General features: G+C 41.5%; 1 protein-coding gene across 3 annotated transcripts in view; it reads left to right on the top strand.

Annotated features, from left to right (window-relative positions):
• The window catches only part of Cpne4 (copine 4), a 443660-nt gene that overhangs the window by 111093 nt on the left and 313913 nt on the right, over window positions 1-18654 (top strand). For all 3 annotated transcript variants that reach the window (XM_051205851.1, XM_051205863.1, XM_051205859.1), the window contains exon 2: window positions 10932-11112. In XM_051205851.1, coding sequence (XP_051061808.1) covers window positions 10932-11112 — 181 coding nt within the window. The remainder of the gene's footprint in view (window positions 1-10931; window positions 11113-18654) is intronic.

Below are 18654 nucleotides of genomic sequence, written 5' to 3'. Positions count from 1 at the left end.
CAATATTTAGCCTGAAAAGGGTTACTTAAAAGTTACTTTAAGTTTTTATGCTTTCCAACAGGAATGATGGGGGCAGAGGTTATATAAAATAAAATTGTTTTAAAAGATGATAAGTGAAAAAAGAGACAGGGATGCAAAACAAAATCTAGACTGTTAGAAACATGATTTAAAGTGAGTGAGAGGCACGGCTGGAGATGTGGCTCTGTGGTTGAGAGCACTTTCTCTCCAGGAATGAGGACCAGAGGATCTGAGTTCAAATCCTCAGCACCCAGCATTGGCGCCAGAGATAGGCACATCCTGACAGCTCACTGAGTAATAAGTGTAACCAGGTAAACTGCTCCAGAGGAGACTGTGCCTTAAGGCAGTCATGTGAGGAACAATAAAATAACACAACTGATCTCTTTCTCTGGCCTCCACATGCATGCATACACACACATGCACTCATGCGAGTGTCCCACTTACATACACTACCCACATAAAAACATGGCATATACACATGAGAGATGATAAAAGAGTTTGACTATTAGAATAAAAAAGAGTAACAATAGCATATATGTATATGCGCACATACACATTTATAAGAGATCTCTCTCTCACACACACACACACACACACACACACACACACACACACACCAACCAAAAAAAAAAAAAAAAAAAAAAACTAAAAGGAAAAGTTTTACTTTAAGAAGTTGTCTACTTTGGGGTGATCATTTGGGAAAGAGTAGATTGTCATTATTTCTAGCAATTTACTTTTTTCCAGGGTCCCTTTTGAGCTTTGGAGAGAGTGTAAGGATGGAAAAATTTATCCTAACTCTCCACTGACCCCAGGAGTAGGAAAAAGGCCACATTCTTGACTGATTACGACAGGGCAGTTTTAGGACAGCACCTGTGAGGGGATGTTTATGTCACACTACCCAGAAGCCCTAGCCAAAGCAGAATTCCTGAACTAAGTGTGGGCTTGGATAGTTCAAATTAATTGGTCCGCACAGGATGCTATGAGATGATTGGTTAATGATGCACAGGCTTTGTTGTAACCCTATAAAAGCTGTCTAAACCCTGTACCCAGGTTCCCAGTCTCCACACTCCACGTGGAGTGTGGCTGCGGGCCCCAGTGCACTGGAATATAAAATACCTCATGCTTTTGCATCAAGACCGCTTCTCGTGAGTGATTTGTGTGTGGGGGGGCACCTTTCCTGAGTTGGGTAGTGAAGGTCCACATCCTCCGCGGGTCTTACAAGAGCAAAGCCTATTTGCTCCTTGCCTTTTATTGTTATAGGACAGTTGATCAGAGGAATGGTTGGTTGAATAGCTTTCTTTCTTTCCCTCTTGTACAAAACCATCACTCACTTGGCTCGAGTTTACTCTGGACAGATTAGCTCCACATACTCCCAGTGTCATATTGGCACCAAGGGATAGGAGAATGCAGAAAGTTGGGAGAAGAGTGATTAGATGACATATGGCATTCAGGGGCACCTATTGAGTTGAGAATTTTGGCATGTGTGATTTCAGTCCCCACTTTTTTGAAGCATCCTAAATAGTTAAGCCCCTGAGAGGCCATAGAACAGAGTAGTTGAAGACCCAGACTCCAGCCCTGCACAGTTGCTGGGTTTATGTCTGTTTGATTTTACTGCTTTGTGGCTAGGTAGCTGTGTGCAGGGTTTATCCTCTTCCAAACTGCATGGTCTTCCCTGGGAAATGGGCCTCCTGCACAGAAAAGCACCACAGCACAATCCTGATGATCTGATGACTTAATTGCTGAATGCTTGGCAAATATGTAAGGGTTTGATAAATGTTACATGGGCTTAGTGGTGTGATTAAAATCAACAGTAATCCTATTAAATATTAAAATATTCCCTATGGCCCAGGTACTCTGCTGAGAACTCTATGTGAATTCATTCATTAAATCCTGAAGACTACAAAGTGGAATTGTTATTACCTTCATCTAAAAGATGGCAAATCCGAGGCCCAGCTTCAAGTGAATGGCTCAGGGTCACACAGCCAGTGAACTATCAGCAGGGATTCAAACACTCATTCTCTATTGTTAGGTCTGTGCTCACACGTGTGCCTGCATGACCTCTTAGATCTGGAAAGAAGCAACTCTAGGGCAGTTTGGGGAGAAAAGGAGGGAAGAGAAACAGTAGAGAGGGGAAGATGGGGAGAGAGGAGAAAGAAGAGAGGAGAAGGGAGACAGATATAAACAGAAAGAGAGAGAGGGAGACAAATAGGGACTGGTGCGTGTGTGTGCGTGTGCGTGTGCGTGTGCGTGCGTGTGTGTGTGTGTGTGTGTGTGTGTGTGTGTGTGTTTCCAAGTGCATCAGTTTGGCTGTGGGAACTCTGGGATTTGGAATTATTGTTCTCTCTTTCCATCATGTAGGGTTGGGAATCAAATTCCAGTCAGCTGGCATAGGGGCAAGCACCTTTACCCACTGGTAATCAGGTTAGGTCTAAGAATCATTGTTCAGATGGAACCTTCAGACAGATGGACTGCTTAATCTTTCCTACACCACTTTCTCCTCCCATGTTCTACAAGGTGTTTGCTTCTCATGGTTGAGAATAAATCTATTATTGACTTAGCTGGTCTCTGGGTAACTGCACAGATGTTCCCGGCCTCCACCACCATCCATCATGGCATCAGATACTTCATCAATTTCTTGAATTGAGATAGAAAGGATGCCTGGTGGAGATATCCAGCACTCCTGCCTTCCTTGGATTTGCTGAGGCATTTAACAGGCTGAATAATGCCATGGCAAGCAGAACAGTGATTATGCACTTATTTTTAATGGTCTTGGGACAAGCTCTGCTCAACTGGTTCCCCTGTGAACTCCAGCTCATTTCCTTCCCTCTTGAGCGCTCTATTGTCTTGGTGTTGTTTGCAACTCATTCAGAAACTAATTAAGTTTCAGGATCAGTCTGTCCTGTAAGAGAGTGTGGATATGCTGAAGTGGTAGTTTTTTTTTTTTTTTATACCTTAAATTATCTGAGTGAAAGGACAATTATAATTTACTTCTAAAATTGGCCAAAAGTCAGCTGTCATCAAAATAATTCTCAGCAGACATTAGTCTCTGTAAAACCTGGGTGTTGTATGAAAGGCAACAAAGAGGATTTAAATAGGCCATGGAAAATGTATTGATAATCTGGCCATATTAATCCCAGGCTCTAACAGAGTGTGAAATTACTTGTTTATTCCACTTATCCAGGGCCATGGGGGAAGCTGATCACTCGTTGACAGAGCTACACTTTGTGATCACCTTTCAGCCCTGAGCTTCAGCTGGGTTGAGGCCAAACAATCGGACTTCCCTGTATAAGTCTCATCTCCAGCATCAAGGTCATGGTTGCTGTTCCCTCTGAGTAGGCTTGGGTACTTATGTATTCATATGATCTGTTATATCTGCTCAAGGCTTTCATCTGAGCATGGGCAGATAGATAAACTGGAGACTGAGTAGAACTATGAAGATTTTGGACCTTTGTCTTTAATACCCCTACATTTCTATCTTGCACACCATATGCCAGGAAGAAAGGGTAGAACACTACTAGGGATGCCATAAGGTATATATTTCTCAACTCCCAAAACTTGTGTTCACACTGTATATGTGTGCATATATACATGCATACAGACCCTATAGGGCTTTGCTAATCTGTTCATATTAGTTTCTGAATAACAATATTACCAGAAGCAGAGAAGAGATAACATAGGTAAGAGCACTAGTCAGTTTGTAAATGAAGCTAACACAATTCTCTACAGTGAGGTTTAGTAGGATGGGAGAGCTTCAAGGACACAACTGAAGAGGAACTTCACTAAGAGTGTGAGTAGGACAGGGATAGGGGACTAGCCTCCATATGTAGGATGACTGGGGAAGCCTGAGTAGCCTCAAGCAGTCTGTCTGAGGAGTCTTGGACCAATCTCAGAATCAAGGACCAGCCTGACTATGTATAACCTTTTAGAGTAGTATGAAATTTCATACCATGTGCTTTCATTCAGCATAGCATGAATGCTTTTTAACTCTGTCCCAGAGAGTTTGCAGGGTGCCATGACCTGATTCAGGCTATGGGATCAAGCTTGAAGGTACAAACTCATGTTCTAACAGTTATTGCCCTGACTGTCTATGGCCTAGGCCTATGGTCATGAGTGAGTTATAGTCACTGTTTCAATCTCGTGAGACTGTACCCTGTGTATCAGCCAGGGCTACTGTCCCATCTGACGTTTGATTTGGAACTGATATACTTTAATGCTTACATGGTTGTTGGCAAAGTTCTTGTCCTTGAGACTCAGTTTCTTGTTGTTTGTTATCTGAGGGCTACTTTTGGCTCTTTGCCTTCCTAACATGGCCACTTCCTCAAAGCCAGTGAGGGATCAAAACTCTTAGTTACCAACATGGTATCATTAATGTAGAAAATCATTAAAAATTTGTTCCATTACCTTGCCATATTTTAAAGATGAAAAGCAAGCCATAAGTCTTACCTACACTCAAGGAGAGAAGGTGATGTAGTACTTAAGTATCAGGAAGTGGGCATCTTAGCTTCTACAGTGATCATGAGAATAGGAGATAAGGATTAGTCAGGTAGAACAGGGGCCCTAGCAGCAGTTCTGAGAACATCCTTGATGGAGGCTAAGAATGCCAGAAGAACATTCTGGTCCTTATGTCTTTGTTATATCCTAAATGGCACCCCCATTAAAAGGCATGATTATGACTGACCTGAGAGGAAGCATCTAGGCACTTTGCTGGGCTATCTGGTTGACCAGCTCATCAGCTCATTGTCCTTTCTATACCTCAAGACAGATTTTATCATAAGTCCCTTTAAAAGTCTCTAGGCAAGCATATCTCCATCTCTCTCTCCATCCCTCCCTCCCTCTGTCTGTGTCTCTGTCTCTCTTTCTCTGTATCTCTCTGTCTCTCTGTATCTCTGTCTCTCTCTCTCTCTCTCTCTCTCTCACACACACACACATACCACACACTCCACCTATCACTACAATAAACTTTTCTCTAAAACTCCAGAGAGGAAGAAAGGGCTTAGTGGTTAAGAATTCATATGCTCTTGTAGAGGGCAGGAGTTAGATTCCCAGCACTTACATCAGGTAGCTCACAACTGATGGGAGATGTCATTCTGTAAATATGTTTCTCTTATTGGTTAATGAATAAAGCACTGTTGGCAAATAGAAAGGCAAGATAGAAGGGCTAGGGGATAAGGAGGATTCTGGGAGATGTAGTGGAGAGGAATCAAAATGTAGGATGAGAGAAGAGGTCTGGACCCTCTCTCCAGAAAGACAAGAACACGTGGAAACACTTACATTGATAAAAACGTTTAAATGTTAAAAAATGTTTAAAACAAAGCTAGCCAATAAGAAATGCTAGTAACCAGCCAACAGTTTCATAATTAATACAGTGTCTCTGTGTGTTATTTGGGACTGACCCGGCTATGGGACCAGGCTGGAAGGAAAGTGCTCATAACACACAACTGTCTATAATTCCAGCTCCAGAGAATCTGACACACCGCTGGCTTCTGCAGGCACACACACACAGAATACATGTATGTACATTAATAATAATAATAATAATAATAAACTCTCTGTGATCCTTGAATTCTATGCTTTGTATATTTGTGTATATTTGTGACACAAGAACTTGAAAGTTAGATGGTTTTGGTGACCTTCAACTTTCTGGTGACCTCCAAGCTCCCCATGAAAGATTCTATAGTTCTCAAAGATACCTCGACATTTCCTTGTCAATATCATGCCTGGTTTTCTTTCCAGGTCTACTGCTTTAATGTAGTTCTCTTCTAAGAAGAAAATGGAACCATCTGTTTTAAGAGCTTTTATTGCAAAGAATATTTACAATGAGGTGACTAGAGCCAAGGGAATCAAATGACAGGCCTTCAGAGACCCACTTCTGTGGTGAAATAGACTCTGGATACTGTGCTTGGATCCCTTTGTCCAGTTAGTATGTCCAGCCCCCGAAGTAGTAAATGTTGTTTCTAGTGGTACACAACTTCTCTGCGTGATTTACAAAGTGTACATGTATTCCTGTTTCCTATTGTGTTTCTGTTGATGCCTGCCTTAAGACTGATAAGAAGCCATTCCTAACTCATGAACCTAAAAGAGCAAGGGGATGAATGACAGTGAGAGCCAAGGCCTTGGAGAGTTGTATGCTAGGAACTGTGTTTCTTTGTTTGAACTAAGTCTCTACTAAGTTTGCATTAAGTTTAAATTTAGTTTGTAGTGTTAGCAATCAATCAGTTTTTTTAGGACCTTGAGCAGAAGGAAAGGGAATAACATGATCTTTCTCTTCTACAGTACAGCCATCATATTGGTCCCTGATCATTTCTGTTGCTTAAAAATGTGATCCATGAAACTCTGATGTAGATAGCAATAAAATAAATCTCTAACCATGTACAACCAGGTTTTTTATTCATTTAAAACTGCTTAAATTCACTGTTGTTGGGCCTGGTGTTGTAGCTCAATTGATCAAGTGTTTTGGTAACATTCATGAAGCCCTGGGTTCCCTTCATGTTGGTAAGCTTAGCACTTTGGTAGCAGCAGGAGGATATTAGTAGTTCAAGGTCACCCATGACTAAGCAGAGAATTTGAGGCCAGATTGGACTGCATGAGACACTGCTTAACTGAAATAATTAATAAGTAGATTGATTTACTATTGTTATAAGTATGACAACCCTTAAGTTAAGAAATACCATGTTTTATGACTTTCCTGGGGAAATGGAACACATAAATCTCACCCCAGGTAGGGAGCGCAATACAGACCAAAGTCCAAGTTGGTGGATCAATAAGTTTTATTGGGGTCACTTATAGGAATATGGATAAGGGATTACTGATAGGAGCAAAAATGACTCAAAGGCAGCAGCTGTATTACCAAGGTGACTGTTCACCAAACCTGGGAACAAGTGTGCAGCCTGCAGGTAGCTCAGTGTATTGGAGAGTATCATTTCCGGATGGCTCAGTTCATCTGTGCCTCTTCCAGGCAGTTCAAATGGTCTTTGTTTCTTCTAGGCAGTTTTACTTCCTTTGCAGTTTGTCTTTTCTGAGAGTGACTTGCAACAACATTTCCTATCTATTTATTATTGGGAGGGAGGAACTTAGTGAATCTCATGTGTTTCAGGGATTTCCTGAAGCTATTTTTGATTATTTCTTTCCTGTCTGAATGAACTTTCCTGGCAGAGGGAAGGTATCAATTTCGGAGACACAGTTACACAACCACCATTAACTATCTTGAAGAAACCCTGATAATTTTCAGTTATTTTGGACAATTTTTGGCACAAAGACTAGGTTACTCCTGTTTTAGAATAGGTGATATGGATGATGGGAACCTCATACCAGGAGCAGGGATGTATGTTCACCTCTGACAGCCCATGTGGTTTCTTATCTGTCTGATTGTATTACAATCAGAGGTTTCCTTTGCATTAATTGAGGTTAGATTGTTGAAACTATATGTTACCACCTGAAGCTCATTGAACAAGGTCCATGTGGGGGAAAAAGGCATTATGGTGATATGCAGATGGGAAAATTTGGGAAGATGAGACCATGGGGCAATCTGTACTATAGAACTCAGGCAGTTCCCACCAGATTCCTCATTCAGCACACAGGGTGCATGGCCATCTGTCATAAGGACCAAGAGATTTCTTATACTGAATATGAGATTCCCAGGGAGCCAGTTGCTACTATGGAAAGAACACTGATGGAAAGAAAATCAGCCTGTCCTGGGAAGCTAAGGATGCAGCTCCACAAAATTAGCAGAGCAGACACCACTATTTTCTCATTGCTTTGGGAACCCATGCATGTGGTTTCCCTGGAGAGCTGCTGATTTGAGAAGTGTCTATGAGCATTTAGAGAAAGGTATGCCCAGATTACATGGACTTCAAAGGCAGAAGGACTTTATAGGAACAAGTTGAACTTTGCTTTTAAAGTAATATGGAGAAGTCTCAGAGATTTCGAGCTGGCAGTAAAAATTATTTTTAATCTTACAATAAGACAATGAGAATAATAGCATTTACTATGTTCCTAACATTGTACAAGCCACTTGACATGCATTATTTCATTTACTCATCACAGAAACTCTTCATGGTGGATGTGACTATCTGAAAGGTTGGGGACCCTATTTAATGTTTCCTAGTGAGTGGAGGAGCTAGGATTTAAGAAGTTACACCTAGAAGTACTTTTCTCTTTGTTAGAGACTCTTGCATTATACATCACCATTAAGACTGGCATTAGAACTGGGATTGACATGTAAAACAAGCTTGTTTCAAATTTAAATAAAATATTATCAAAAAAAGTATCAGAAAATAACCAAAAAAGAAAAAAACAACTCGCATTAGGGGAGTTAGAAGGATAACCCCAGGGTTTAAGAGCATTTGCTGCTCTTTTAGAGGACCTGCATTTGGTTCCCAGCACATACATGATAACTCACAACTGTCCTTAACTCTAGTTCTAGGAAATCTAGAGCTTCTTTTGGTCTCCTTGAGCACCAGGCACACAGAGAGTTACATGCATGCAGGCAAAAGATTCATACCCATAAAATAAACACAAATAAATCTTAAATAAAAGGCTGGCATTGGAGAAGATGCTCCACTCTCTAGGAAAGTCTTATGTATTCTTTATGGAAACTATATATCTGGAAAAGGATGCATGTGAGCCTATAAAGGGTCAGTGGGGATGGTCCGAAGAAAGAAGAGAGGCTACCAGAATGGCAGAAGAACACTGTGGATTCCAAGAACTTATAAAAATCAGGAGTTCAGTATGACAATGACTTATTAAAAGCTGGTTAAGTCCACTGCACACTCCCCAACCTGTCTCTCTGCAAGTCACCTTCATCCTAGCCAATTCTCTCCTTCCTTTGCTTTGGCAGAAACTTCATTTCAGGCATGCTTTGTCTCTTATGTTACTCACAATTTGCACAAATACAGGGACTATAATCTATTAAGCTATGGATTGACAACTTGTTTGTGTCTTATATTTCAATAACAATTATTTTGAAATAAAAAGTAAGTATGACTATAGAGTCTGACACAAGTCAAGAATGTTGGCCATGTCTATCATGCCTTGGTAGATTTGGATGTTTCTACACTGAAGATGTTTCATGTTGTGGTCTGGGAGATAGAAAGCCAGCAATGAAGCTCCAGCTCTGCCATTAGAATAATTATGTGACCTTGGCAAGCAGCCAATCCTCTCTGAACTTAAATTTTCTAACATGTTAAAAACAAACACCCCAAACTCTATTAATATTCAGTTGATAGAAGGCAGCGTTGCTCACGTTCTTGAACTAATTTCCCAACACTTTTGAAAAAAAAATAGGATGTTAATTCTCCTCAATCACTAGTGTACCTTAACTTGACATTTATAGAGTGGTTGGTATATATTTTCTGACTATATAGTAAATATTTCAGGCTTTGTTGGCTCTGCAATCTGTTTTGGCTACTCAATTCAGCCACTGGGGTAAGATTAACCACAGATAATAACTAAGTGAATATGTGTACAGACCTGCATCTAATTCAAACTTTACTGGTGTGTATTTGTGTGCCCATGTCTCTGTATTAGTGGTATCTGTGCACGCACACGCGCGTGTGCGCGCACACACACACACACACACACACACACACACGTGTGTTTAAGGCCATCACCCTGTGAAAGGTGGCACATTGTGTTCATTTGAACTAGTGTGGCAACAGCAATAGGGAGAAACTAAATACTTGTGGTGGGAGGGAAGGAGGCAGGGAAGAATTACCCCCATTTTACAGGAGAGATTTTACTGTAAGACACCAAATCCACATGAAAATTATGAAGCCACTGCTGCTCCTCCTATTGACTCCAGAAGCATAGACCATGCTGGGAGGATTATAATCCTTAGAGCATCTTCCAGCATCTTCATAAGCTCGCCCTACTCAGAGGAGGAGTGTGTGGGTAGCCCCCACTTGAGCAATGCATGGGTAGCCCCTGCCTGAGCAATACATAGTTTTACTGTGAAGGACATAAAGTTGAAATGTGCTTGCTGGGACCTGTTATGCAGACCTATGTCTGATGTTTCCAAGAATTCACACTCAGAGGTCTATGGTTTTTATTTTTATTTTATTTTATTTTTTGTCTCCTCATTTTCTCATTCTAATTTTGAGCCCTGGTGTAGCAACTGGGAATATAGAAGGGAAGATGAGAGTGGACTTAGACACTTGAGATGGAAAAGCCCATGCTGAGGTTTCCTTGGGTGCTGGCTTGCCAAGGGCATCTTAGGAAAGGGAGCCATAGTTCAGAGGTAAGAAATTGGATTACTTTCAGAGACAAGAGAATAGACTTATATGCTTCATTACATGGAAGGAGAGTTGGGGTTTTAGGAAATTATAATAAAAAATTGAGGTGGCCATGAAGATGGCTCAGTGGGTAAGGAGTTTGCTGTGTATGCCTGCTAATCTCTATTCTCGTCCTGGAACTTACATAGAAGGAGAGAACCAACTCCACAAGGTGCATGGTGAACATGAGCCTGTACTCACAGACACACATGACTCATTAGGATAATAATTAAAAATAATAAATGAGATGTGATGAAATTGATGAGTAAAACAAACACAAGGCTTATACTTACTATAAATCTGGATTGTGTTTTGCACTCTAGTTCACTAATTCATTAACTTTATTTCATGAATTAAAATTTTTACTGTACAAATCAAATGGGAAAATGGTGATCGTAGCCAAGTGTGTCAGTATCTGTTTGGGAAGCTTTATTTTGGTGGATGTGGGAAGGGCTGTTTGTTACCTCCTTTACTGAAACTGCCAGTCAGTTGGAAAGTGAGATAATGAAGACTCTCAACATTCATATCTGTGGGCTGAACAGTTTCCCAAATGGCAATCTGTTGTGGGGAGGGAACAGCTTCCCCCTTTGAAAAATATTGCAATGGCTGGCCCGTCATTACTTTTCTTTCATTTCCCTTACACAGAATGAAGAAGATGAGTAACATCTATGAGTCAGCGGCCAACACGCTGGGGATCTTTAACAGCCCCTGCCTGACCAAAGTCGAGCTGCGTGTGGCATGCAAAGGCATTTCTGACAGAGATGCTCTGTCTAAGCCGGACCCCTGCGTCATCCTCAAGATGCAGTCTCACGGGCAATGGTTTGAGGTAGGCTTGCCCATGGAGATAGACAGAAGCTTGGCTGGGTTATCTGTTCAACTTAAAAACCAAACCAAAAACATTTCCTATTTGATCTGGTTTATTCCAAAAAGATAGAAAGTTCCAGAAAATTTTAAATAGAATCATGTTTGTGTTTATTTCATGATGTTTTAACATGGCTGTTTTGATACTGTGATATTTTGACAATTTGTGAGCTTGAAATTTTCAGGATGTTTATGATAATTACTGAGAGATAACTATAACACATGCTGTTCTATACCCAATTATAGACAAAATGTTAATAGGTCAGAAACACATCTGCATCCTGGACACAGGCTGGGTTGGGGTAATAAGATGGATGCTGCCAAAAACTGGTTCCACAGAGCCAGGGCAGAATCCATTAATTATTATATAACCATAAATATTAATAACTGTATTCCTAGGAGTGATAGGAGGGAGACTCCTTGTTCTGGGGAACATGTTTGGGAAGTTGAGAGAGAGGTAACTACTCAGATGGTTTGGAACAGGGCATACGGTTTTTCTACATTGAGAGAGGAGTCAAGGTTGATTGGCATGAGTAAGCCAGTCCTGTGAAATCTCTGAACCCTGGTCCACAGTCTGAGTGTAAGCTCTGTACCTGGGAGCTGGGCTGGGGTCCAAGTATGTTGGTCACAATGAACTGATACCAGAGGCCAGTCCTCTGAAGAAGCTGTGGACAGGATGGTAGGAGAGGAGCTGACCTGGGTCACGTCATGGTTCTTCAAGGGATGGCACCAATTTTAAAGGGTGCTGTGGATCTCAGCCCAGGTGTCTGAGAGCCATGTGGCAGCACACTGACAGTGATAAAGCCCAGCCTAGAGGCCAGAAGAACCGTTCCGAGTCCATGCCCTGGGGTGCTGTGGTGGATTCATAACCTTCATCTGAGTTGGTCAGGGACTAGAGAAACAGAAGCCCGTGTGTGTGTGTGTGTGTGTGTGTGTGTGTGTGTGTGTGTGTGTGAGAGAGAGAGAGAGAGAGAGAGAGAGAGAGAGAGAGAAAGAGAAAGAGAGCATTTGGAAGTGGAGAGAGTCACTGGGATAGTGGATGTGGGAGGAAGAAGAAAGGAGCTGTGGGCTATCACACTCTTTAAGTGTGTTGGGAGGAAGTGAGCCATGAAAAACTCTGGAGTCCAGTGTCTCCTTGGGTAGTGGTGGGCATGGAATGGTATTGCTATAAATTAGTCTTCAAGAGTGGTGATTTCCAATTTGCCAAGAGATGACTTGGTATTTTATTTCAGTATTCTGGGGAAGGATGTAATCTATTTGTATGTTTGTTTGTCCACTAGACTCTAGCTCATCCGTGACCCAGGGAAGAACAGCTATAAGGGAATATGGGGGCGGGGGTCTTTGCATCCTCTGGACTGTCTTGGTTAGAAGCTATGCTAATAAATGTTCATGTAGAGATGATGTTACTTGGGGAAGAGTAGAGATGACTGCCGTATAGAGGTGTGTCATATGATATTTGTGGATGTGAATGAAACTTAAAATAATGTGAGTTACATTTTATCAGTTACTTGTCAAAGGTTGTAAGTGACATGAAATAGTAATTCCAGGTTTGGAATGAAAAACAAAACAAAACAAAATCGACAGAAAGAGTATGTCTTTGTTCAATATTGTTCTGCTTGCACATGCAAAAGAATATTTAAGCCCAGGTAGCCCCATAGCCTGAAGTTTTTATTGCTATTTCAAACTCACTGAAGGAACTGGTATAGTCTTTGGTGGGTTTTTTTTGGAAATACTGCAGGTTGAATTCTACAGGTGGGGTATTTTTTTGCTATAGTCGCTTATTTATAAATCAAAACATTGCATCTAAGTATCTGTTTTAAATAAGCATTTTCTTTATTATTCTTTCAGTTAGTGATCAAAATAAGGGTGTCATTATGGTATTATCATATATATATATATATATGTATATATATATATATACACACATATATATGTGTGTGTGTGTGTGTGTGTGTGTGTGTGTGTGTGTGTGTGTGTCTTGGTCGGTGTTCTATTGTTGTGAAGTGATACCATGGCTGTGGCATCTCTTATAAAGGAAAACATTTAAGTAGGGGCTTGCTTACATTTGGAGGTTTAGTCCTTTATCATCATGGCGGGAAGCATGTCAGCACTCAGGCAGACATGATGCTGGAGAAGTAGCTTAGAGTTCTACATCCTCATTGGCAGATAGCAGGAAGAGAGACACACTGGGCCTGCATTGAGCATTTGAAATCTCCAAGCCTACCCCAAGTGGCACACTCCTCCAATAAGGCCACACCTATTCCAACAAGGCCACACCTCCTAATTATTGAAGTAATGACATTCCCTAATGACTAAGCATTCAAATATGAGTCTATAGGGGCTGTTCTTACTCAAACCACTACAGTATGTATTGTTGTAGCTTGTCCTCACTTATTAGTGCCCCACAAGGTTCTCTCCATTTCCTCTTTGTAAATTCTTACAGACCCTTTCCTCCCTCAAATTAAATCTGAGTGGAGTGTGTGTGTATGCATGGATTTTCAAGTGTAAATTTTGCACACAAGCAAAAACTTGCTGTACAAGTTAGGGTTCTTTAGAGGAATGGAAACCAACAGGATGATTATATATTAAAAAGAGATTTTTAGATTGGCTTACATGATATGTGTAATCAATCTGGGCCATCCAACAATGGTTGTCTTCACATTGGAGGAGGGCTGAGAATCCAGTAGCTGATTTGAGAGCCTCAATTTTGGTAGTCACAATTTGATGCTGAAAGTCTGATTTTGGAGGTTCACTGAAGTCCTCACTGGAAGACCAATGAATATGATTGCAGTGTCAGGGGAAGATGATGGCCACAGCAATAGAGCAGTGGCCTCAGGAGCAAGCTAGGCTCAGATCTCTTTGTTATCTGGGCTTTTAAAGGATGCTGCAGACCCTGTGGGGGGGGGACTTTCTCCCTTCCTCCCTCAGTTAATCCTTGCAGGAGATACCTGCCCTGCCTTGTGTCTCTTAAATCAATCCCAAATCAACCCATTTGCAATCTTTTAAGATTATCCTTGCAGCCTTCTCTCCCCTTACCTATGTGTGAGTGGGTAGGAGTGTCTCCAGTGGACATTCTTCCCCTCGGTGGTAGGAAGGAATAGCCTAAGATTTGAGAAACAATGTATTTACTCCTGTCAGCCCATGATAGCAACCACTTCTCTGGAAGGGAGTTTTGACAGCTCTTCATGAGCAGATGGGATTCAGGTGAGGGGAAGCATGCATGGAGAATGGACGACAGGCAGATTGGAATCTTAAAACCATTCACTGGAGTTTTGTGTGCCATGGCATTTTTTTTTCTCCTAAGTAAAGATCTTGTAGACCTTGCTGGTGAGCCTTTAAAAAAAAATCTTAACTAAAAAAATTAAATGGAATGAGCACAGTAGGGAAAAGTCACTTTTTAAAAATTAGCAGAGATAAAATTGTCATCTAAAACACCTTTTACGCTATTTAACTATATATATCTTTTCTTTGTTATTTCTGTTCTGACACACATACTTTTTATTTTTATTTTTATATTTTTAATTATTTTACATATCTATCCCAGTTCCCTCTCCTCCCATCCTCCCATGCTCCCTTCCCCCCCTCTCTCATCCCCCATCTACTCCCCAGGGAGGGTGAAGCCTTCCAGGAAGGATCATCAAAATCTGTCAAGTCATTGGGGTAGAGCCTAGGCCCTCCCTCCTATCTCTAGGCTAAGGGAGTATCCCTCCATGGGAAATGTGCTTCCTAAGTCCTTTCGTGCACCAGGGATACATCCTGGTTCCACTGTCAGAGGTCCCTTAGATGGCACAGGCCTCTTACCTGTTCACGCTGTCTGGGTCTGTCCTATGCTAGTTACCCAGCTATCAGTCTGGGGCCCATGAGCTCCCCCTTGTTCAGGTCAGCTGTTTCTGTTAGTTTTGCCAATCTGGTCTTTACCCCTTTGCTCATCACTCCTCCCTCTCTGCAACTGGATTCCGGGAGTTCGGCTCAGTGTTTTGCTGTGGTTGTCTGCTTCTGTTTCCATCAGGTACTAGAAGAAGGCTCTAGAATGGCATATAAGGTAGTACTCAATCTCCCAATCAGGGAAGGGCATTTAAGGTAGCCTCTCCACTATTGCTTAGACTGTTAGTTGTGGTCATCCTTGTAGATCTCTAGACATTTCCCTAGTGCCAGATTTCTCTTTAAACCTATAATGCTCCCTCTATTACGGTATCTCTTTACTTGTTCCCCTCTGTCCTTCCCCTGACTCAATCTTCCTGCTCTCTCATGTCCTCCTCTCTCCTCCTCCATTCCCTTTCTTTTTCTCTTAACTTGCTCTCCCCTCACTGCCCCCTCCATCCCTGCTCCCAATTTGCTCAGGAGATCTTGTCCCTTTCCCCTTCTGTGGGGGACCATGTATGTCTGTCTCTCTTAGGGTCCTTCTTGTTTCCTAGCTTCTCTGGTGGTGTGAATTGTAGGCTGCTAATCCTTTGCTCTATGACTAAAACCCATATATGAGTGAGTACATACTGTGTTTGTCTTTTTGTGACTGGGTTACCTCACTCAGGATGGTTTCTTCTATCCATTTGCCTGCGAATTTCAAGATTCCATTTTTTTTTTTTCTACTGAGTAGCACTCCATTGTGTAAATGTGCCACATTTTCTTTATCCACTCTTCGGTTGAGGAGTTGGTCAGTTGTTTCTAGGTTCTAGCAATTACAAATAGTGCTGCTATGAACATTGTTGAAGAGATGTCTTTGTTGCATGGATGTGGATCATTTGGGTATATGCCTGAGTGGAATTGCCAGATCGTGGTAGACTGATTCCCATTTCCTGAGGAACTGCCATACTGATCTCCAAAAGGGCTGTACAAGCTTGCACTCCCACCAGCAGTGGAGGAGTGTTCCCCACTTTCCACATCCTCTTCAGCCCAGTGTCACTGGTATTTCTGATTTTAGCCATTCTGACAGGAATAGGATGGTATCTCAGAGCTGCCTTGATTTGCATTATCTTGATGGCTAAGGATGTTGAGTACTTTCTTAAGTGTCTTTCAGCTATTTTGGATTCCTCTATTAAGTATTCTCTATTTAGTTGTGTACTCTACTTTTTAATTGGATTATTTGGTTTTGGTAACTAGCTTCTTGAGTTCTTTGTATATTTTGGAGATCAGCCCTCTGTTAGATGTGGAGTTGGTGAATATCTTTTCCCATTTTGTGGGCTGCCATTTTGTCTTGTTGACTGTGTCCTTTGCCTTACAGAAGCTTCTCAGTTTCGGGAGGTCCCATTTATTAATTGTTGAGCTCAGTGTCTATGTTCAGGAAGTGGTCTCATGTACCAATTCATTCAAGGGTACCCATTTCTGCTTCTTGGCACACATTTTTTAAGGCTTTTGAAAAGTTTCATTTTGAATACTTGTTTACTTAGTGTGTGTGTTGAGGACGAGAACATTTCCATGCCACAGAATGTGTGTGAGGATCAGAGGACAACTTGCAGAAATTGATTCTCACCTTGTACCATGTGGGATGTTATAAAAGTCAAGTTGTCCAGCTTAGTGACAAGTGCCTTTACCCTCTGTGTCACCTCACAGGCTCCATGTTGGTGTGATTCTTAGGCATGTAAAATGTTCTCTTCTGATTTTTCTAGAAGTATATGCCTTTTCCACCTTACTACAATTTTGATAAATGTAATTTTCAAGTTGCATAAAATCCTACCAAATAGATTTACTTAAACTGCTGTCCTATTTCTTAACTTTGAAACTGCCTTTTAAAATGCCTTCCTTTAAATAATGCCAGGCTGAGCATCATTGTGCGCAAAATTTTTCGCTTATTTTTTTTGGATGGGTTCCTAGAAGAGATGCTGTCAAAATAGAACTGGTGGGATGGAGGATAGGGCGGTTTATTTTGTTTTAGTTTTCTAGAACTTCACAAATGGTCATCTGCATTTGCATCACTCCTGCTCATCCTGTGTCTTCCTCTCCCTCCCTAATTCATAGCTTCTTCCTTGTTGGTTATACGTGTGTGTGTGTGTGTGTGTGTGTGTGTGTGTGTGTGTGTGTGTGAGACCTACCTAGTCCATATAGCATTGCTTATATGTACATGTGTTCAAAGCTGGCCACTTGGGATTAGACAAGCTATAATCCAAGCTTGTTCCTGGCACAGACAGATCTATCCTTTCCCAGCAGCTATTGGACACCTATATCTTTATCTAGGGGTAGGATCTCATGGAATTTTCCTTCTCTATATTAACATGTCAGCTGGTATTGTTTTCATGCTGGTCTAGTTCAGACAACCGTATTGTTGAGATTTGGTGAGTACACTTTTACCTGTCATGTCTAGAGGATACTGTCTAGCAGGAGGTATCCTGATCCTCTGGCTCTTAACACTCACACACTCTACTCCCTCTTCCATTATTTCCCTTGAGGGGTAGGTGAATGGATTGTGTTGTAGAAGTGTCAACTCTCTAGTTACTTATTCTCTGCATTTTCGTCAGTTGTGGATTTCTGTAACAGTCTCCATCTGTTGAAAAAAGAGACTTTTCTGATTAGGGATGAACATTACACTTAGCTGTGAGTATAAGGAAAAATAACATACAGTCACAAATCACATTAATTTAGGAAAGTGACAGACAGTAGTAAGTGCTTGTCTAGGGTCTGTAACCTCTCTGGCCACAGGTAGTTAGCTGGCTTTATAGTATCAGGTATGATTTCCCTTCCATTGAGATGAATTGGAAAATAGACCCCATGCCAAGCAGCTGTCAGAAAGAATTCACTTTGAATGACTATCGATGAAGGAGTTGAAACTAAATAAAGGATGTGAAATAACTCTGACCTGAGAACCAGGAAATCAGTACTTGGGCTGGAAAAGTGGTATTTTGGACAAACTTATAAAGTTGGCTGAAATCCAGTTGTCAAATACTCAGAAAGTGTGTATTCATTGCTTCAACAAAACAGAGACCCAGTTACTAAAAGATGTGCCCACCTACCACTGGACAAGAGGAACAAAAGGAAGAGTTAAGTATTAAATACCTAGGGTGCATCTCCTAGGAGAAGCTGGATCCATGGAGATGGGGTTGGGGAAAGGACGCACTTGCTAGAAGCTGGAAAGACGGTGGTGAAGGACATAGGGTTGGAGTCTTAAAGTCAGTGGGGGAAACTTCTCATTTCCCTTTTCGTTGTTCTCCCATCTCCCAACAATTCCTTCTACCGGACCAACTTTGCTGGAAGACTGCTAGCAAAGTTTGCAGGAAAAGAACACAAAGTATATTTTTGACCAAAGAAGCAAGTAGACGACACATAGACCTTCCAACCACCCACTTTGAGAATCGTTTGCAGTTACCAAGTGGTGAGCATTTATTTAGTGACACCACCTACTTTCTGATGTAAGTTCCAAAAGCGACTTTAGCATCTTCACTTCTATGCTAGAAGAGAGAGATGCTTAGTGAAGACCAGCAAACATGGACCATACTCAGTTGGTAGAGGTACTGAAGGGTGAACTTTCCTGTAGCCATCTCCAGGACAGGACTTTGGTGGCCAGGGAGATTCTTATGTA

Source organism: Phodopus roborovskii, unplaced genomic scaffold, assembly GCF_943737965.1.
Source record: "Phodopus roborovskii unplaced genomic scaffold, PHOROB, whole genome shotgun sequence".
Classification (NCBI taxonomy): domain Eukaryota; kingdom Metazoa; phylum Chordata; class Mammalia; order Rodentia; family Cricetidae; genus Phodopus; species Phodopus roborovskii.
The sequence above is the reverse complement of the archived record's forward strand: the minus strand, read 5'-3'. Positions and strand labels throughout refer to the sequence as shown.